Here is an 18861-nt window from a genome sequence, read left to right on the forward strand (position 1 = left end):
GTTTATGTCTTGTATTTGCACTGCAGGGCTCAGCAGTAGCTGCAGCACCACCTGGAGGTGCCAACGGATCCCAACATGGCGGTATCCAACTCCAATTCCCATGGAGCCTGAGGCACAGGGGATGCCACCTGGTATTCTGGGGGAGGTACTGCTCTGGATATGCTTCCTCCCCCGGTCCTTCCAGTATGGTGGCGTCCCGGCCTTATGCCACACTTGCTAAAAGTAAGTAATTGAATGCTGATATATTAAGGAATCAGGCAGGGGAATTTTTCCAGCATTGCAGTTCCAAAGTGCTGGGTCTAGGCTCTCCCTGTGTGGGTTTTCCTCGTGCATCTTAAAGATGTGTTGTTAAATTAATAGACCTGGTGTGGGTAAAGGTGCCCTTTGCCCTGTGGTAAACTGGCAAATCAACCAGGGGTGGTTCTTGTCTTGTAACTAAAACTGATGAGATAGGCTCCTAAACTTACATTAAGCCCCCATATTAAACAAGGGATGAATGGATTAGGAATTTCACCTGGATAAAACTTGCACTACTCTTTTTGCTTCTTCATGTTTTAGAGCCTGACAGTCGGAACTTGCTTTAGCACCTCATCTGCAGCATTTCTACTCCAAACACTGTGCCTGCAGGTTAAATAGTTTTAAGGATTTCATCGAAAAGGATAACAGGTTATTTTTGGATAACCAACAAACACTTGTGGCTTGTTCAAATACTGTAGGTCTGTCAATTCTATGATTTCTTCAGAACTAAAAGCTAAAATCAACAACTTTAGACTGTGATCTGGAAGGTCAGCAAGTTGAATACAGCTTAGCTTTCAGAATAAATTGCAGGTCATAAAAATGGAAAATTGTAAACATGCAAAATGAACATCACAAAAAAGGTGAAGAGGGATCACTTGGATTTAAGGTCTTTTAACACCATATATGAAAACAAAATTAAAATATTGACCCCTACCCCAAGACTGAGAAAGCACATTGAAACAAATGGATATTCTAAATTTGGTCCGAAGCCAGATTTGGTACTTTGACAGGAAATTCATAAGGTATGTGGAGTGTTTCCACGAGATGCAAATTTAAACTTATACTGCAAGAAATGGAGAAGGGCATTATTTTTTGTTTAGTGTATCCTTCAGAGTTGTTCTCAAAAATGTAACTTGAAAAAGTAAGAATAAACCTAGGCAGATTCATTTATTTGGTACCTGTAAGAACGAAACTAAATGGGACTATATGGGTGGAATTCTGTAAAGATAAAATACAGTGAAGAAGGTAGAGATAATTAAGGGAATATTAAATTTAACAGCCAAAATTGGTGTGTTAATAAATTAAAAATAGTACTGAAAAGAAATAAGGAAATTTTAGTGGTTAGGTTTCTGCCGCAGAACTCCAAAGTCAGAAGTCTGAATCTGGAGGCCTAGGGACTGCCTGGTTGGAACACCTTCTCCTTATGTCTGCAAAATTTGCTTCCAGTTAGGTTAATTGGTTATACTAAACTGACCAGTATGAATAAACATACCCTATGTTGGCCCTGTGCCCCAGTGTTCCCAGCATAGAAACCAGCACCTCACAACCCTAAACTAAAACATAAATAGTTCAAACAATACAAGACAGCATGCCTTAAAATTACAAGGAGAGTGGCTTTGAACCCTGGCCCAGTCAGATTTGGTTTGGCTTTTTAAAGTGGAACAATCCAAATATGTCCTAGGATAGATCAGCAAGATATCCAGGGGTGGTTCTTATTTTATGTCCAATGCTGAACAGACAAGCTACCTGCAAATCTGAAACTCCAACTGGTTTAGAAAAAGAGGAAAAGGAATTTTGTTAAACTTGGTATGTTTTTCTCATAAAGTAAAAGTAAGTTCTTTTAATAACAATTGTGCGTCTCAGCTGCACATTTTAATTGAAAATTGCTTTTCCATAAAATCAGCATTATGTTGGAATTGTGAACTTGCATAAAATGGTCATCTTCAAAAAATAAAATGTTGAGGTCACACTATGGTTGCTTCACAATACTTTTCATTTAATTAGGAAAAGGTTCTTTAACATTAGAGCTGTTAAATGCACACATCAGTTGTAACATGGATAAAAAGTTTTACACAGGCATGGAACACTTGCAAGTAAGACTGTAGTCGTTGTAGAAAACTTCACTGAACACACGGTTAGTCAGAAGTCTTATTGCAATAAGTTACAAATACAGAATCATAACAGGACTGGACACTATTTCAGCAGGACAAAGACAAGGCCAACCATTTTTATTCGTTTACACAGAACATGAAGTGATATTTAGCAAGTATTCTCCACAAATGAATCAATGCCATCATAAATTAATAAAAGAAAATGAATTGTTATATTCACACATACATTTTTCAAAAATACATTTTTCAGGAAATACAGTATGCTAACATTACAGTAATTTTTGATAGCAATCTGGTTATTGGCAGAAACAAAATACAGATAATGAAGATTGTTTACTTTGTTTATCTTGCATAGTTTTTTGGGAAAATCCATTAATAATTATTGCATGCTGAATTCACTGAATGACACTAACTTACTCTTATCATGAACAATGATGTACAGTCATGGCCAAAATGTTTTGAGAATGACACAAGTATTGGTTTTCACAAAGTTTGCTAATTCAGTGTTTTTAGATCTTTTTGTCAGATGTTTCTATGGAATACTGAAGTATAATTACAAGCATTTCATAAGTTTCAAAGGCTTTTATTGACAATTACATTAAGTTTATGCAAAGAGTCAATATTTGCAGTGTTGGTCCTACCTTTTCAAGATCTCTGCAATTCATCATGTTATGCTGTTATTCAAGTTCTGGGCCAAATCCTGACTGAGGGCAGTCCAACCATCCATCCATTTTCCAACCCGCTGAATCTGAACACAGGGTCTGAGGGCAGTCCATTCTTGCATAATCAACCATTTTGGTGATGAACAACGCCTTTTCCAGCATGATGGAGCACTATGCCTTAAGGCAAAAGTGATAACTATGTGGCTTGGGGAACAAAAAAATTGAAATTTTGGGTCCATGGCCAGGAAACTCACCAGAATTTAATCCCATTGAGAACTTGTGGTCAATCTTCAAGAAGTGGGTGGACAAACAAAATGCTTGTAATTATACTTCAGTATACCATAAAACATCTGACAAAAAGATCTAAAAACACTGAAGCAGCACACTTTGTGAAAACCAATACTTGTGTCATTCTCAAAACTTTTGGCCACGACTGAACACGAGGTAGGAAAAATGTTATGACACTTGTACTGTTATCGACAGTACAATTACAATGATGTAGTTTAATTACGCAGTTACATCCAGTAAGCATGAGAATTACACTTTTGGAAATGCCTGGTCAAAAAACTGCAACCCATTTTGTGTACACACAGTACAAATCTGACTGATTATGCTGGTCACACTGAAGATTAGTAAAACTGAAAGAGGAAAATGGAAAGCTTTAAACCTTCACCATTTAGTACACAATATATATATATAAAACGTTAGTGCAGAGTAAAATTCAATGTTTCTTCTGCAACATTCTTATTAAATAGGATTTTTAAAACACCGCAAATGTAATTAAATATTTAAACATTTTGCTACATAATACAATAGGTCCTGTAAAAAGACTACGGCTCAGGGCAAACTTTAATCTAGTTGTTAAAAAAAAAAAAAAAAAAGATGCAGGAAAGTCAACTGCCATTGTACAGTACCTTCAAGATCAAATGTAAAGCATGTTGGTAGGCTTCAAAAGGTGCAAATTTCAAATCTAAATTTGCTTGCTGATGCTACAGAATGAGAATTCTACCATATTATTATTGCATGTTCACATTGCACACATACAGTATAATTACTTTCTTCCATGTTTGCTTAATGCTAGGTCATGTATTCTAAAGTCAGATTTGACCATGCAAATTACACATTGTAGAACAGCAGATTACTGACAGAAGTTTCGTTACATGCTTCAGGTTCACTTTTCCAGAAGCAGGAACCTTACAGAAAGATACGGTCTGAAGAGTAAAGCTACACGAACCGTGACATAACTGAAAAAAAGACTCAAAGGTGATACATTCAGGGAGCACGAAAGACACAATTATCACAAGTACCATATATTCCACTGTCTATGCAAGTGACTATCACGGAATAATATGTAATCTACTTTCTCATTGGGGAAAAAAAACAAAACACCACCACACAAAACAACAGAACAACACACTCGTCCACCCACACAAACAATATCTGCTGGACCACTGGGGTACACCACTAAAACATTTGACCAAGCACCTTGCGTTATTATATCTGATGGATCTCTCAGACTATTTCCTGGGGACCTGAAAGGCCCATGACCTAGTATTATCATGTAGAGCAGGGCAAAGTCAGTCCATGAAGGCCGCAGTGGCTGCAGGTTTTTGTACCAATCCAGTTGCTTAATTAAAAAAAAAAATCCTTGTCAATTATTTAATTTCAGGGCCTGTTAGTGTGCTTTAACTCTGCTAGGTCAGGTAATTCTCATATCCTAGATTTTTTTTCCTTTCTAAGAATATCATCCAAATGATTTGAAGTCTAAAACAGATGAGTAATTCTCAGTGCTTCACTTTTTTCTTTTCACTTTCATTCCAAGTATTTAATTAAAACAAAATAGTGCACAATAAACACACACAGGTGTAAATGGTAACAAGCTAAATGGAGAAATGCTGGTCTCTTTTGTCATTTGCATCTGATTGCTAATAAGGAGTAATTAAAAAAACCAAGAATACAGCTGTTTAAGACTAAAATAAGCAATAAGGGTTCAAAATCGTAATGAGTGAGACAACTAAAATTAAGCAGAAGTGTTACTTGAGCAATAACCACTTCTTATGGAGCAACTGGGTTGGAACAAAAACCTGCAGCCACTGCGGCCCTCCAGGAATGACTTTGCTCACCCCTGATGTAGAGTGTTGTTATATTCATCTCAGGTCATCAAAAAACAAAGGGTTCCTGCCCCCTACTGATCTTTTTCAGATAGTGTTAAATCTTACCTAAACTATCAGTTAACAAAAAAATGCAAGTATTGTAGATCATGTTAACAAAAGTCATGATCAGCATAAGCTCACTAGTCCAACATTGGATTCATGCAACCACATTCACATTAATGACTGAATAACATTCTTACACAATATTTCATTACGGCATTGGTGGAAAACCAAATCTCCACAAAAATAGGCACAAACAAAGCATCAACACTATCAATGCAATGGAATGGGAAAAAAATTCTCGCTATAAAATCTATGAAGAGGAAAAAATGAACTTTTGAGATTACAGGCATCAAAAATATACACATCAAAAGGCAGTGCAAGTGGCAAGACAAGAAAACAATTTTTTGGCTTAAAATTGAAGCAACTTATAATTGCTTAGGTTAAATTATACCATAAGAATTTTAGAAAAAAAAAAAACAATGGCTGGAAATATTTCAGCACAAGATTTGCGTGTATGTTGGCGTGATCACTGTAGTAATGCAGTTTTGATACATTTACCAAAGTATCTTTTACTTCTGTGCACAGAGGCATGAAGAATGCATAAAGCTATTTTAAATTTCTGTTTTAACATATGAAACATCAGCCAACCAAAAGTTACCTGATTGCTGAAGGCAATTCTCTAATAAAATAAAACCCGATGATACTGGCTTACAGGATTACAGGAATTAGAAAATGCTCATTAAGATAATTGTTAAGACATTGAAACTCTAAATATCTGAAAAGGAGTCCAATGGCATGTCACAATACTTTACAGTAAGTATTAGGGAAACCATCATATTAAGTCATTTTTAACATAAAATAAATGTGAAAAGTGTGTATTAATCATTCTTTTAAAGCACCATTTCAGTAAATGTGAAATACAACTGCTGCCAGACACTGAAGTCAGACTTCACTTATAATATGTGCAACCTCTCTGCTTTAAACAAAATTTGTACACTAAACATTTACTGCTGTGATTTAAAAATTCTGAGTTCCACTGGGATAATGTAAAATGTAGACCTATGTAAATTTTGATGTTGATGTAGTAGATGTTCTTCTTGTGAGAATTCAACGCACCACTGAGTATGATGGGGAGGAGACAATAACAAACACTTCGAGGATTTTGGACCCCAGCCTAGTTTTTTGACAAAAGTTTTTTCTGGCAAACACTTAAACATTTTGTCTTCTTTCTCCTCTCTTTTTGAAACTCATGGACTCGTGTATGTTAAAGGTTGAGGCAGAATTTAACAGCAGGTTTCAGATTCTGTCCTCAAAGAAGAATGCAAGGCTTTTGGTTCATTTACTGTAGGTCACCCTTGTGTGGACGATCAAAGAAAGGTCACTTTCCTAAACACTGTGCAGCAAACAGGGTCACTAAGGCAGAGAAAAATGAGGATTTGTTTGGAGAGTGACTCACAGGGTGAATAGCTTTGTAGTGTTCATTTGAAATCAAGATGCAGTCATGAAATGTAATTAAAATGAAATAAAAATGAATAAAAAACACATACAAATGCGATATCTGATGGAAAATGAACAACATCAAAATGTGAATGGACCCATTTTACCAAAAATCTGAATTCACATCTTAGCTTTTTTCTCCGAATTGTCTACACAGCTGACTACCGTCAGTGCTGAATCTGTTGCATAAATACAGCATGTTGATGTCTGACTTTGACTCTAATCTCATTGTATACCTTTCCAAAATAATTCAACCTTTATAAATTTCTAAAACAGCTCACTAGATGCTCAATTCTGCCATGAAATAAACCCCTGGCTTTAATGGACTACAATCCACATAAAGTGTGCTAACAGGTAAGTAACAAATAATTAGAATGTTACTTGAAAGACCAGCTTTAAATTAAAGCTAATAAGATGACCTAGATTCGATTTAAATATATTGGTAAGAGAAGCCAGATGATTATGTACCTCCTTGAGCTAATTTCCTTCAGAAGCTAAAGGGAAACCAGCCTTGCACTAAATAACTCTGAAACATAGCATCAAATACAAGTACACAAACCACATGTCAATAATGTTTATCTTGTGTATTAATGACAATGCTTCACACATTTCAACCCCTTTAATACCTCATTATTTATAAATACTTGGGAACTGTTAACTGAAAACACGAACAAATTAATTAAGAAATATGTTCCTAGACAATACTTGACAGTGAATTATAACATGCTGCAGTTCGGGGAAAGCCAAAAGCGGCTAGACTGTTTACAGTACATTTAGACAAAGAACAAGCAAGTGCAAAAGTCTCAGAGCTATAAATGATTAATATGGGTATGCAAATATGCTCATTAGAAATTCAAACAAGATACCACAAAATCAAAATGGATGCTTTTCAACGAACCTTGGCTTAGTATTTAGAAATCTGACAGTATTTGGGAAAGATTATTAATTAATGTTTGCAAAATTAGGAGACTGTGCAGATGTGTTAGAAGAAGGAAATGACCGAGGGGCGCACATGTTTTTTTTTCTCATCAAGAAAACGTTTCTGATCCCTTAGACCATTTTCGGTCAAAAGTCAAAAGTCAGAATATCACTTCACTCCTCAAAAGGTACAAGTCATGAATTCATCCCTTTTGAAATTACACTTTAAACAGGGAATGTTAACTGACTATGTGTCATCTTAGCATATGAGAAAGTGGAAGGGTCAATACATTTTAAGCAAAGGAGTTCGTGCACATATAGCTACGTCTTTAAAAAAACTAGAGACAACTCTCCATCTCCCTTCAGGTTAGGGTTATTTATAAAAATAAAATAAATAAATAAATAACAATAAAGTTGCTCAAAGGTGTGATTAGCGTATTACAAATACTAGCAGGATGAAATAAATTGGAGGGGGATTCCAACTTTTAATAAGCTCAAGAGAAACAAATACTTTATAATAATAAAAGCAAAGCTACAATTATGCCTTATATTTTTCCTGGATGACCCTTGTAAATTTTCAGTTTCAGCCCAGCAATGTTCTAACTCAGATGCCAAAGCTAACACTTCCCCTTTACCTAAATAAGTTACTCTCTTATTTCTGGACATTTTGCCATCTGCATGTTTCATTACTCATAAGAAGCCACTACTGCATATTAAGGAGTTACCTAAAATTATTATGCATTATTGATAAAACAAGCCTCACAATGCAAATCTCATTTGATTTCCACTAAATTTGATAAAATGAATGAAATCACATATTCAAGCAAATGTGGCACAGGAAATACCCGTGATTACTTTAATACCAACAAAGGAAAGGTCACTGTTACTGAAAGAGTCCTACTCAAATTGTTGGTGTATAAGATTTTGTAATCGCTACAATAAAGCCTAGCCTTTTATGCATTCTCAAGGCAGTATTAGTTCACAGTGTAGATGAATACCAGCAACAGATCTAGAGCTGTTTTTTCCCCCTTCTACAATGGCTCTGCTTGACATACACGATGCATGCTATGGGAGAGTCGGCAAACAGAAAGTGCATACGTGCAAAACCGCAAGACATTAGAAAAAAGATTCAAGAAGAAAACAGGTCCATTCCCCTGGGATTTTTCCTTATTTACAAGACAAGTACTCTATTTCTAGCACAATATAATAACATTTGGCTCTTTAAAAAGTCAGTAGATGATTTTGGCTTTAGTGCACCGACATAATTAACAATTAAAAAAGCAAAAGGTAAAAGACAGTTGTCATAATCAACATTCACACACACTTCTACGTGTGTGAAACAAATTACAAATATATACATATACTTACATATGTATATATAGATAACAGTTAAAAGAACTAGCTTCAAATTCTTGAAGTTATCTCATTTCAACTTATTTGCACCATATGATAAAAAGATTTATACTTAGATTAACTATCTAAAATAATTAACAATATTTACACATTGAAAGTACAAAAATGCCCTTTCCTGCCAGGGGATGCGGCTTTCTTAAGTCTATAAGCAGCTTATTCATGTACAGGTTAGTTGGATGCTGTTCCACGTTCTGGCTCAGAGGTCATCAGTCATCTTCAATAGCTCTAAAAGAGCTCCAACAGCTCCAAAATATCCCTAAAAAGAGAAAAAGAAAATCATACATTTTTAAGTATGTTAGGACAATGACGATTTCTTTAAATATATTAGATGTCAAATGAATTGCTGAAGTCATTCTGTATCACTGTTGATGGTACACCTTTTACCTTCCTTTGCAAATGGCACTAAATGAAAATATATTGCTTAGGCCATTTTTCATTTTTGGTACAAACCCTAGGGGAAAAAAAAAATCAACTACTTCAAATGCAAATAGTCAAGTAAGGCACTTTGACAAGAATGGACTATTAAGGTAGCCAATTACATCCTTTCACATTACTGAAAACCCCGAAGGTGTTTACAACTGCTCTGCTAGATGACTTGCTCTATGTATGTGCAGTCTTCTTTAAATAAGAATTACACAGCACTTACTTTTATCTAGGTTCTATCTATGTCTCTTTAATCATAGTGAAGAACTTGTTTTAAAGTAACAGGTGACATCTACATTTCTTTTTACCACTAACACTTTTCACCACATCCTCCAATTTAATTAAACTGAAATGCTGCTCTCTTGACTTTCACTAGTTTGAACAAAACTGTACATAACATTCTGTATGTGTCCTTGGAAATCCTTTACACGGCTTAAGCATAACCACTCTTGATTTGTGCGCCACACAAAGTGCTGTGCAATTTTATATCTTATTTTATTTACACTGCTTGGTTGAGGAAAGTGACTATTCTATTATGGCACCAAAGGCTTTCCCCCATGAGGGTATACTTTGGAGATTCAATATTCATCCGTCCTTCCCACTGTGGAAGTGTACCTAATATTTATACAGGGAAAGGTCACTTTTTTGTACACCTTCACTTTTCACTCAATCAGTAATACTATCAAATGAGCAGGCTGTCCTCTTTATATAAAGCAGCTGTCTGGAAGCATGTACAAAGGTAAAAAATTTACATGGCTTTGGGTGTTGCAGTACACAGATCAAAGCAAGTGCATTACGACTGCCACATTTCGTGGATCATTATACATGAAAATATCAAGCTGTACAGTCACTCAACTAAATATAAGAGTGGTGCTAAAAAAGGAGAATCGGGATACACATTCCAAATGAACTGGTACAAGTAACTTATGGGAAAAGACTGACTACCAGCTGAATGACAAATGTAAGGGATACTGCAGTTGTCACACCCCAGCCCCCATATGCCATTTTTTCAGCACCTTGCTGAGTCCATGTCCTGAGGAATTACGGTTGTACTGGGGGGAAAGGTGACTAGCAAGATTTACCCAATAAAGTGACCACTCAGTGATTTGCCTATGTGTACAATTTGACGTATATTTGTAATAAACTTTATTTGTTACTTATTTGTCCATATTTTATTTTCTACAGACCTTTGTGAATAACTATAACCAACTTCCTAAAAAAAAAAAAAAAAAAAAAAGTGTACAGGAGTGTCAATATGATAAACCGAGTTAAATAAATTCTAAAGAAAGAAGACCTTACACCTAGTCCTTTTCCTTAATTTAATTATTCTGATATGGGGTCACAAAGATGCATGGCTAAAAAAAGGATAAAAACACCCTTGCCTGGGATGCCACCACCTGGTAAGGCACACTTCTGAACATACTGCAACCATTTATGAACAACATATTGTTAAAAGAAAGCAGAATATCTGAAATGCACCCATACATATGGACAATCTCCACACAGCCGATATGGAATCACACCCAGATTCCTTGAACTCAAAAAGTAAAAGGATCCTCAGCTTTAATAAACACTTGTATAAAGGCCCTGCACCTTGTCCAGGGTTGTTTTATGATCTGTTCCTAGTGCTGTTAGAACAGGATCTGGAACCTGTATTGATCCTAAACTGGTGTGATTACAAGTGTACAGACAGAGAACCAAAAAGGAGAAAACTGGATCAATAAATCAAATTATTAAAATTAGTTGTAGTTTTGATTTAAATAAGCTATAAAACAAAAATTAAATGGATAATTTGTGGATTAAAAATCAAGTATCATAATTCCTGTAATGCAAAATTACTTTAAGTTTAAAATAACCTTGCTTAAATTAAAAGGAAAATTGTAAAACAAGGAAGCCAGGATGCTGGGAGGGTGCTAGTTGTCTGCTAATTCATTACAGTAATCCCTCCTCCATCGCGGGGGTTGCGTTCCAGAGCCACCCGCGAAATAAGAAAATCCGCGAAGTAGAAACCATATGTTTATATGGTTATTTTTATATTGTCATGCTTGGGTCACAGATTTGCGCAGAAACACAGGAGGTTGTAGAGAGACAGGAACGTTATTCAAACACTGCAAACAAACATTTGTCTCTTTTTCAAAAGTTTAAACTGTGCTCCATGACAAGACAGAGATGACAGTTCTGTCTCACAATTAAAAGAATGCAAACATATCTTCCTCTTCAAAGGAGTGCGTGTCAGGAGCACACGCTGTCAGAAACAGAGAGCAAAGCAAACAAATCAATAGGGCTGTTTGGCTTTTAAGTATGCGAAGCACTGCCGGTACAAAGCTGTTGAAGGCGGCAGCTCACACCCCCTCCGTCAGGAGCAGGGTGAGAGAGAGACAGAGAGAGAGAGAGAGACAGACAAAAACAAAACTAAAAAATCAATAAGTGCCCTTTGAGCTTTTAAGTATGTGAAGCACCGTGCAGCATGGCGCTTCAGGAAGCACCTGCACACAGAAGGTAGCAACGTGAAGATAATCTTTCAGCATTTTTAGACAAGCGTCCGTATCGTCTAGGTGTGCGAACAGCCTTCCTGCTCACACCCCCTACGTCAGGATCAGAGAAAGTCAGCGCAAGAGACACAGAGAAAAGTAAGTTGGGTAGCTTCTCAGCCATCTGCGTCCCTTGTATGAAATCAACTGGGCAAACCAACTGAGGAAGCATGTACCAGAAATTAAAAGACTCATTGTCCTCAGGAATCTGCGAACCAGCAAAAAATCTGTGATATATATTTAAATATGCTTACATATAAAATCCGCGATAGAGTGAAGCCGCGAAAGGTGAAGCGCAATATAGCGAGGGATCACTGTACTATAAATGAAAACTGAATTTAGTTGTATATACACTGCTTCCTAGCACATCATTTAACTAAAAGTAAAGGTATTGCACAGAGTAAATGTGTACATTCGAGAACATTTTGTACATATACATATATACGTATATACACACATATATATATATATACACATATACACATATATATACATACACATATATATACATATACATATATATACATATACACACACACACACACACACACACACACACATATTATATATACACATATATATACACACATATACATATATATACATATATATATATATATATATATATATATATATATATATATATATATATATATATATATATATATATATATATATATATATATATATATATATACATATATATATATAGACTTAATAATTTGTACGGTGTGAATGTAAGATACTCTTATAGATACAAATGGATTTCATTCACTGTGGCTAATAGGTGCAACTTAAACAATGCTTTCAAAATTTAGAAGAAGATGAAATTCTGTGTGGGCAATATTAGGACAGCAGGGAGGTGCTGAAAATGTATATGCTCTGCAAGTAATCAATGAAGGGTGATTTCTGTACTTTAAAATTCATCTTTGGACTCTTAAGTTCTCATAATGAATAATATTTGTTATCCTATAAGCCAAACTAACTGATATCTAAATGATACTGTACATCATATTCCTCATAAATATTTAACAAATAGCATTTAGTACAAGGATAGCATGGTTTTGCATTGGTTAAAGTTGCTTCCTCACATCTTTAAACTCTGGTTAAATTCCAAGTGCAAATAATGTATGTGTAGAGTTTTAATGTTTGTTTTCATCTGCATATGTTTTCTTGGTTATCCTGAATCCCTTCCATGTCCAAAAAAACTTCACATTTGCTGGACTACAGACTCTGAATTAGCCAGGTGCAATGAAGACAATCTCCCTATGACACTCTCTTGGAATATCTGAATTAAGAAAACTAAGATGAATATCAACCAATATCCTGTGACCACTCAAACTGCCAGTTTTTGTCTTGCTGTACATCGCATAAACTTCAATTTCTTTCTGACATACCTTGTACACTGTATGAGTGAAATCAACAACTGTACCTCATGTTCCAGAAACAGAGCTTTTAGTTGTCCCTTCGACCAAAAATCCATTGCATATGCTAGTAATTTGGTGGATACCATATTGATTCGAAGGAAATTCCCAACAAAGACAATCCGGTCTATTTTCTGTACAAATGATAAGACAAAAACACAAGAAATATTTTGAACATAAGCAGTCTTGATTCAATTTTATATTGCTAATGTAATGAACAGATCTACAATCAACATTGCAATAAATAGAAACTTAACTAAATATTTCTTTTGATATCAAGTTAATAGTGCTTATAGCGCTGCCATCTAGTGGTGAAAATATAAATATACCAAAGTAACAAGTTGCCAATTACAAAACAAGACAGGTTAAAAACACAAAGCACTTATTCTAAAAATAAAAAAAATTAATAATGATCCTACATATATATATATATATATATATATATATACACATACATACATACATACATATATACACACACACACACACACACATACATATATACAGTGCATCCAGAAAGTATTCACAGCACATCACTTTTTCCACATTTTGTTATGTTACAGCCTTATTCCAAAATGGATTAAATTCATTTTTTTCCTCAGAATTCTACACACAACACCCCATAATGACAATGTGAAAAAAGTTTTGAGGTTTTTGCAAATTTATTAAAAATAAAAAAAAAACTGAGAAATCACATGTACATAAGTATTCACAGCCTTTGCTCAATACTTTGTCGATGCACCTTTGGCAGCAATTACAGCCTCAAGTCTTTTTGAATATGATGCCACAAGCTTGGCACACCTATCCTTGGCCAGTTTTGCCCATTCCTCTTTGAAGCGTCAGTGCACAGCCATTTTAAGATCTCTCCAGAGATGTTCAATCGGATTCAAGTCTGGGCTCTGGCTGGGCCACTCAAGGACATTCACAGAGTTGTCCTGAAGCCACTCCTTTGATATCGTGGCTGTGTGTTTAGGGTCGTTGTCCTGCTGAAAGATGAACCGTCGCCCCACTCTGAGGTCAAGAGCGCTCTGGAGCAGGTTTTCATCCAGGATGTCTCTGTACATTGCTGCAGTCATCTTTCCCTTTATCCTGACTAGTTTCCCAGTTCCTGCCGCTGAAAAACATCCCCACAGCATGATGCTGCCATCACCATGCTTCACTGCAGGGATGGTGCCAGGTTTCCTCCAAATGTGACGCCTGGCATTCACACCAAAGGGTTCAATTTTTGTCTCATCAGACCAGAGAATTTTCCTTCTCATGGTCTGAGAGTCCTTCAGGTGCCTTTTGGCAAACTCCAGGCGGGCTGCCATGTGCCTTTTAACTAAGGAGTGGCTTTCGTCTGGCCACTCTACCATACAGTCCTGATTGGTGGATTGCTGCAGAGATGGTTGTCCTTCTGGAAGGTTCTCCTCTCTCCAAAGAGGACCTCTGGAGCTCTGACAGAGTAACCATTGGGTTCTTGGTCACCTCCCTGACTAAGACCCTTCTCCCCCGATCGCTCAGTTTAGATGGCCAGCCAGCTCTAGTAAGAGTCCTGGTGGTTTCAAACTTCTTCCACTTACGGATGAAGGAGGCCACTGTGCTCATTGGGCCCTTCAAAGCAGCAGAAATTTTTCTGTAACCTTCCCCAGATTTGTGCCTCGAGACAATCCTGTCCCGGGGGTCTACAGACAATTCCTTTGACTTCATGCTTGGTTTGTGCTGTGACATGAACTGTCAACTGTGGGACCTTATATAGACAGGTGTGTGCCTTTCCAAATCATGTCCAATCAACTGAATTTACCACAGGTGGACTCCAATTAAGCTGCAGAAACATTTTAAGGATGAACAGGGGAAACAGGATGCACCTGAGCTCAATTTTGAGCTTCATGGCAAAGGCTGTGAATACTTATGTACATGTGCTTTCTCAATTTTTTTTTATTTTTAATTAATTTGCAAAGACCTCAAGTAAACCACAAGGATGTAACATAACAAAATGTGGAAAAAGTGATGCACTGTGAATACCTTCTGGATGCTCATGATTTGAGATAATAGAGATTCTATTATTCCACCTTGGCTTCAGTTTTGCTGCCCCGAAAGCTGCACAGATTTTCACTTTGCTTGAGTTGTTGCTTTTCTGTTACTCCTGCTTTCACAAATTCGTTTGATTATTGTTTTTCTTATGAATTAGCACTTGATAATCGGCAGTGGCCATTTGAAAGTTTTATGACTGCCATAAGATGCTCATCACTTCTCTGGTGAAGACTAATCTTTGTGTAGCTTTTGGGAATGGTAGAAGTACACAAGTATTCACCTTCACCTTCCATCGATAGCATTGATTTTTTTTCTGGAATGGGCCTTTGTGATTCATGGTGGCACTGCAGTGGAGTAGTTAGTGCTACTGCTTCTTGGATCAAATATCTTGGATTAGAATCTCACTATTAGAATCTCAGGCTCTTGTCTACTGTGCCATACACCATTATTGGCACCCCTTTTAAAAATTAGTAAGAAAAAAAAAAATCCCTGTTTGTTGAAGAACCGTCATCCTGCACTGAAAAAGTGAGAAACATCTGACTTTTAATTCAAAAAAGTTAATTCCTCAAGAAATACATATTTTTAACAAAAACACATGTGCCACAATTGTTGGCACCCTTGGAAATGAATGTGAAACAATGTAACTGTAGCATGTTTCCCCATTTAAATTGAACATCGTTAATTTGACTGGAGTGTATAGGAACTTTCCAGCTGAAATCAATGACTTCCCGATTAACTGGGATACAAATGTGAGGAGACACAGAATGAAATTTCCTAAGCCAACCATCATCATGGCAAAGAAAAAAGAGAACACTCAATCCAAATGAGGGAGATGTATGGATGGATGGATGGATGGATGGATGGATACTTTATTAATCCCAAGGGGAAATTCACATACTCCAGCAGCATCTTACTGATACAAAAAACAATATTAAATTAAAGATTGATGATAATGCTGGTAAAAACAGACAATAACTTTGTATAATATTAATGCAGCTCGACCCCCCCGACGGTGGCCATGGAGCCCAACAGGAATGATCTCCTGTGTTCCAAAATATTGGCCTCGATGCAACCCAGGGGGGCTGCCAACAAGTGTTCTGGGGGACGTAGTGTGCATCCCATGACTGCTCCCCCAGACCCAGTGTCAAAGGGGCGTCCTGACTGGGCATGGGTCCCTGCCATCTGCCACAGCATTTATGTATGTATGTATGTACACACTATAATTATATATCGTACACTCAACAAACCGATAATGGGTCAGTTTCTTCAGACTAATGACCTTCAAATTTTATAATGCACCCCAGACTATACAGCCTGAAATGAAAAGGAGGCCATTTTATTAAACAAGGACTTTGATTAACGGTTGTATTTTGCCTCTGATTAATAAACTAGTTGAAAATAAAATCAGTAGCCTTAAGGGATACCTGAAGATAATAGCTTAAAATTCTTGTGTTAATATAAAGTCATACTAAGATGAATAATCCTGGGATAGGAAAAATATATATTTGAATATGTAATAGGTATAGAATATATCAGGGGATTCTCATTCTTAATGTATGCAACCCTTAGCTGTTAAACTTTACATAAATTGCTATAACAATGCCTATTATGAATCCTCTCTTGTACTGAGAGGAATACAGATTAACATAATGTAGCCAGATGCTCTTCTCTCAATTTCTGATTCGCTTACAACTTTTGGTTCATGAGTTCAGATGGCCCTTCAACAGGTCTTAGTTGTAACTAAAAAAACTCCAGAAAGCTTAAATACAGATCATAATGATACTTCCGTTGTCACAACTAGACTAGATCTTTAATCTTTTGAAGCAAATAAATGACTTATTTTACAGGCAGTATTCCAACAGAATTAATAACAGCAAAACAGAACAAATCCCACGAAATGAAAGGAACTAAGCTAAAATGGACAATTATGATGAACTTAAACAGAATGATGCACTGAAAAGCATTCTTTCACAATTGTGATAATCTCACTTGGGTAAGAATTTAAAAGGAATCACTCAAAAACAGAGCTGAATTACAGAAACTATAGAACAATAAGCGGCATACCTAGCAAACTCAAAAATACTACACACAAAGCTTATAAAAACAGAGGGCAAGCACGGGAGTAGCATGTAGAGATTATGTCTTTCAAAGAAGTACACAATTTAATTTTAGGTCATTTTTTGCAAACTATATTCAATGTAGTGTTAAATATTGATACTATCATTCCCAAACTGTAGGCAGCTCTCTGTGCTTTGATAGCCCTGTACAATGCTGCTTGATCTCCAAGCCACAAGGCAACACTGTAAAGAAGCTGAAAGCACATAGAAACAAGACATCAAAGGCTATCTTCGTGAATCAATGAACTGAACAAATGACTGCCTCTTCAGATCCAGACAGGATTCGTTGCAGATGTTGCACTTAACTATAATGCTATTTTCAGACACAGATGTCAGATTCCATTATTTACATTATATGAGTACTGTATTAGCATGGGGTGAAACTCTGATATCAAGCAAAACAATGAGAAGTGTTTTTTTTCTCCACAGAAAAAGTAATAATGCTAAATAGATAAAGGACACATGTATTACAAAACCCAATCTATGAGTATTTTTTAACCATCTACTTAAAATCAGAACAAGAACAATTGTCACTGCAGCACCATACCTCATTTACAGCACACATCCGAGCAATGGAGCCAATGTTGTTAGTGATGGTTACAAGCGTTGCTCTTGCAAGATCTTCCTTGCTGATTGTATCACGTTTTTCCTTGCTCATCATGTGACCAAAACTATGTGATAAAATATAAAAATGTAATTATTACCACCCATATGGATAGCATTTACATAGATCACTTCCAACCAAGAATGAAAACAGCAGGGACGTCCAATTCTTAACATCTGTTTAAGTTGGATTTTGAAAGAGGAAAATTACAGAAAACATCAGCCTTTGATTTCTTGTGAAAAGCCTCCCAAATCCTTAAGAAAACATGTGCACATGCAATTTGATTTATTTATTTATTTGGTCATCTTCCCAAGTCATACAGGTCTTTTGAAGATGACAACAGTTCTTCATTGAATACATAATGTTATTTGCTGCATTTCAAAGTTCTAAGAGTAAACAATTCTTCAGTGAACATACAATTTCTATTTAGTTGCATTATATCAAACCAGACAAAGAAGGCATCATTTAAGAGTTCAGTGGCTACCAAGCCTATTCAGTATTTTTAATAAAGACACTATATAAACTAGAGGTGAGAAATGTGTGGCTTTTTATATGCTGCAGTGACTGTGGTTTAGTGTGAACAGCCTAGTTATGTACTGTATGTACTATATTATTATTATATGGCTTTAATTAGGTTGCTTCTTTACATACTTCCACTTCCCACAGAAAAGTTAATTATAAATTTTGCTATTCTGAGGAATTAAGTGCAAACCTTTATTATTACAGACAACATTTTAGATGCTATCATTAAATTCTGAACGTTCAGTATGAAGCAAGAAAAAGCAAAGCAATTTTAAAAATGTTTAAAAAGGATGAAAAGTGATAATATAATTTATTTTCAAATGAAACTGCAGCTTTTGGCAATCTCTGAAACACATACATATGCAACATGCATAATCATTAAACACTGCTGCTGCACCACCAACAGTTTTTAACATATTGGCTACCGGGTTATGAACTTGGGAACCTCACAA

General features: G+C 36.0%; 1 protein-coding gene across 2 annotated transcripts in view; it reads right to left on the minus strand.

Moving 5' to 3' along the window:
• Positions 1-1995: 1995 nt before the first annotated feature.
• LOC114647000 (pantothenate kinase 1) overlaps positions 1996-18861 on the minus strand; it is a 51356-nt gene continuing 34490 nt past the window's right edge. For both annotated transcript variants that reach the window (XM_028795453.2, XM_028795454.2), the window contains exons 5-7: positions 17831-17954; positions 13162-13287; positions 1996-9031 (exon numbers count right to left, since the gene is read on the minus strand). In XM_028795453.2, the coding sequence (XP_028651286.1) occupies positions 8972-9031; positions 13162-13287; positions 17831-17954 (310 nt within the window). In that variant the 3' untranslated portion in view covers positions 1996-8971. The remainder of the gene's footprint in view (positions 9032-13161; positions 13288-17830; positions 17955-18861) is intronic.

The sequence above is a fragment of the Erpetoichthys calabaricus genome, chromosome 2 (genome assembly GCF_900747795.2).
Source record: "Erpetoichthys calabaricus chromosome 2, fErpCal1.3, whole genome shotgun sequence".
NCBI classification, from domain to species: Eukaryota; Metazoa; Chordata; class Cladistia; order Polypteriformes; family Polypteridae; genus Erpetoichthys; species Erpetoichthys calabaricus.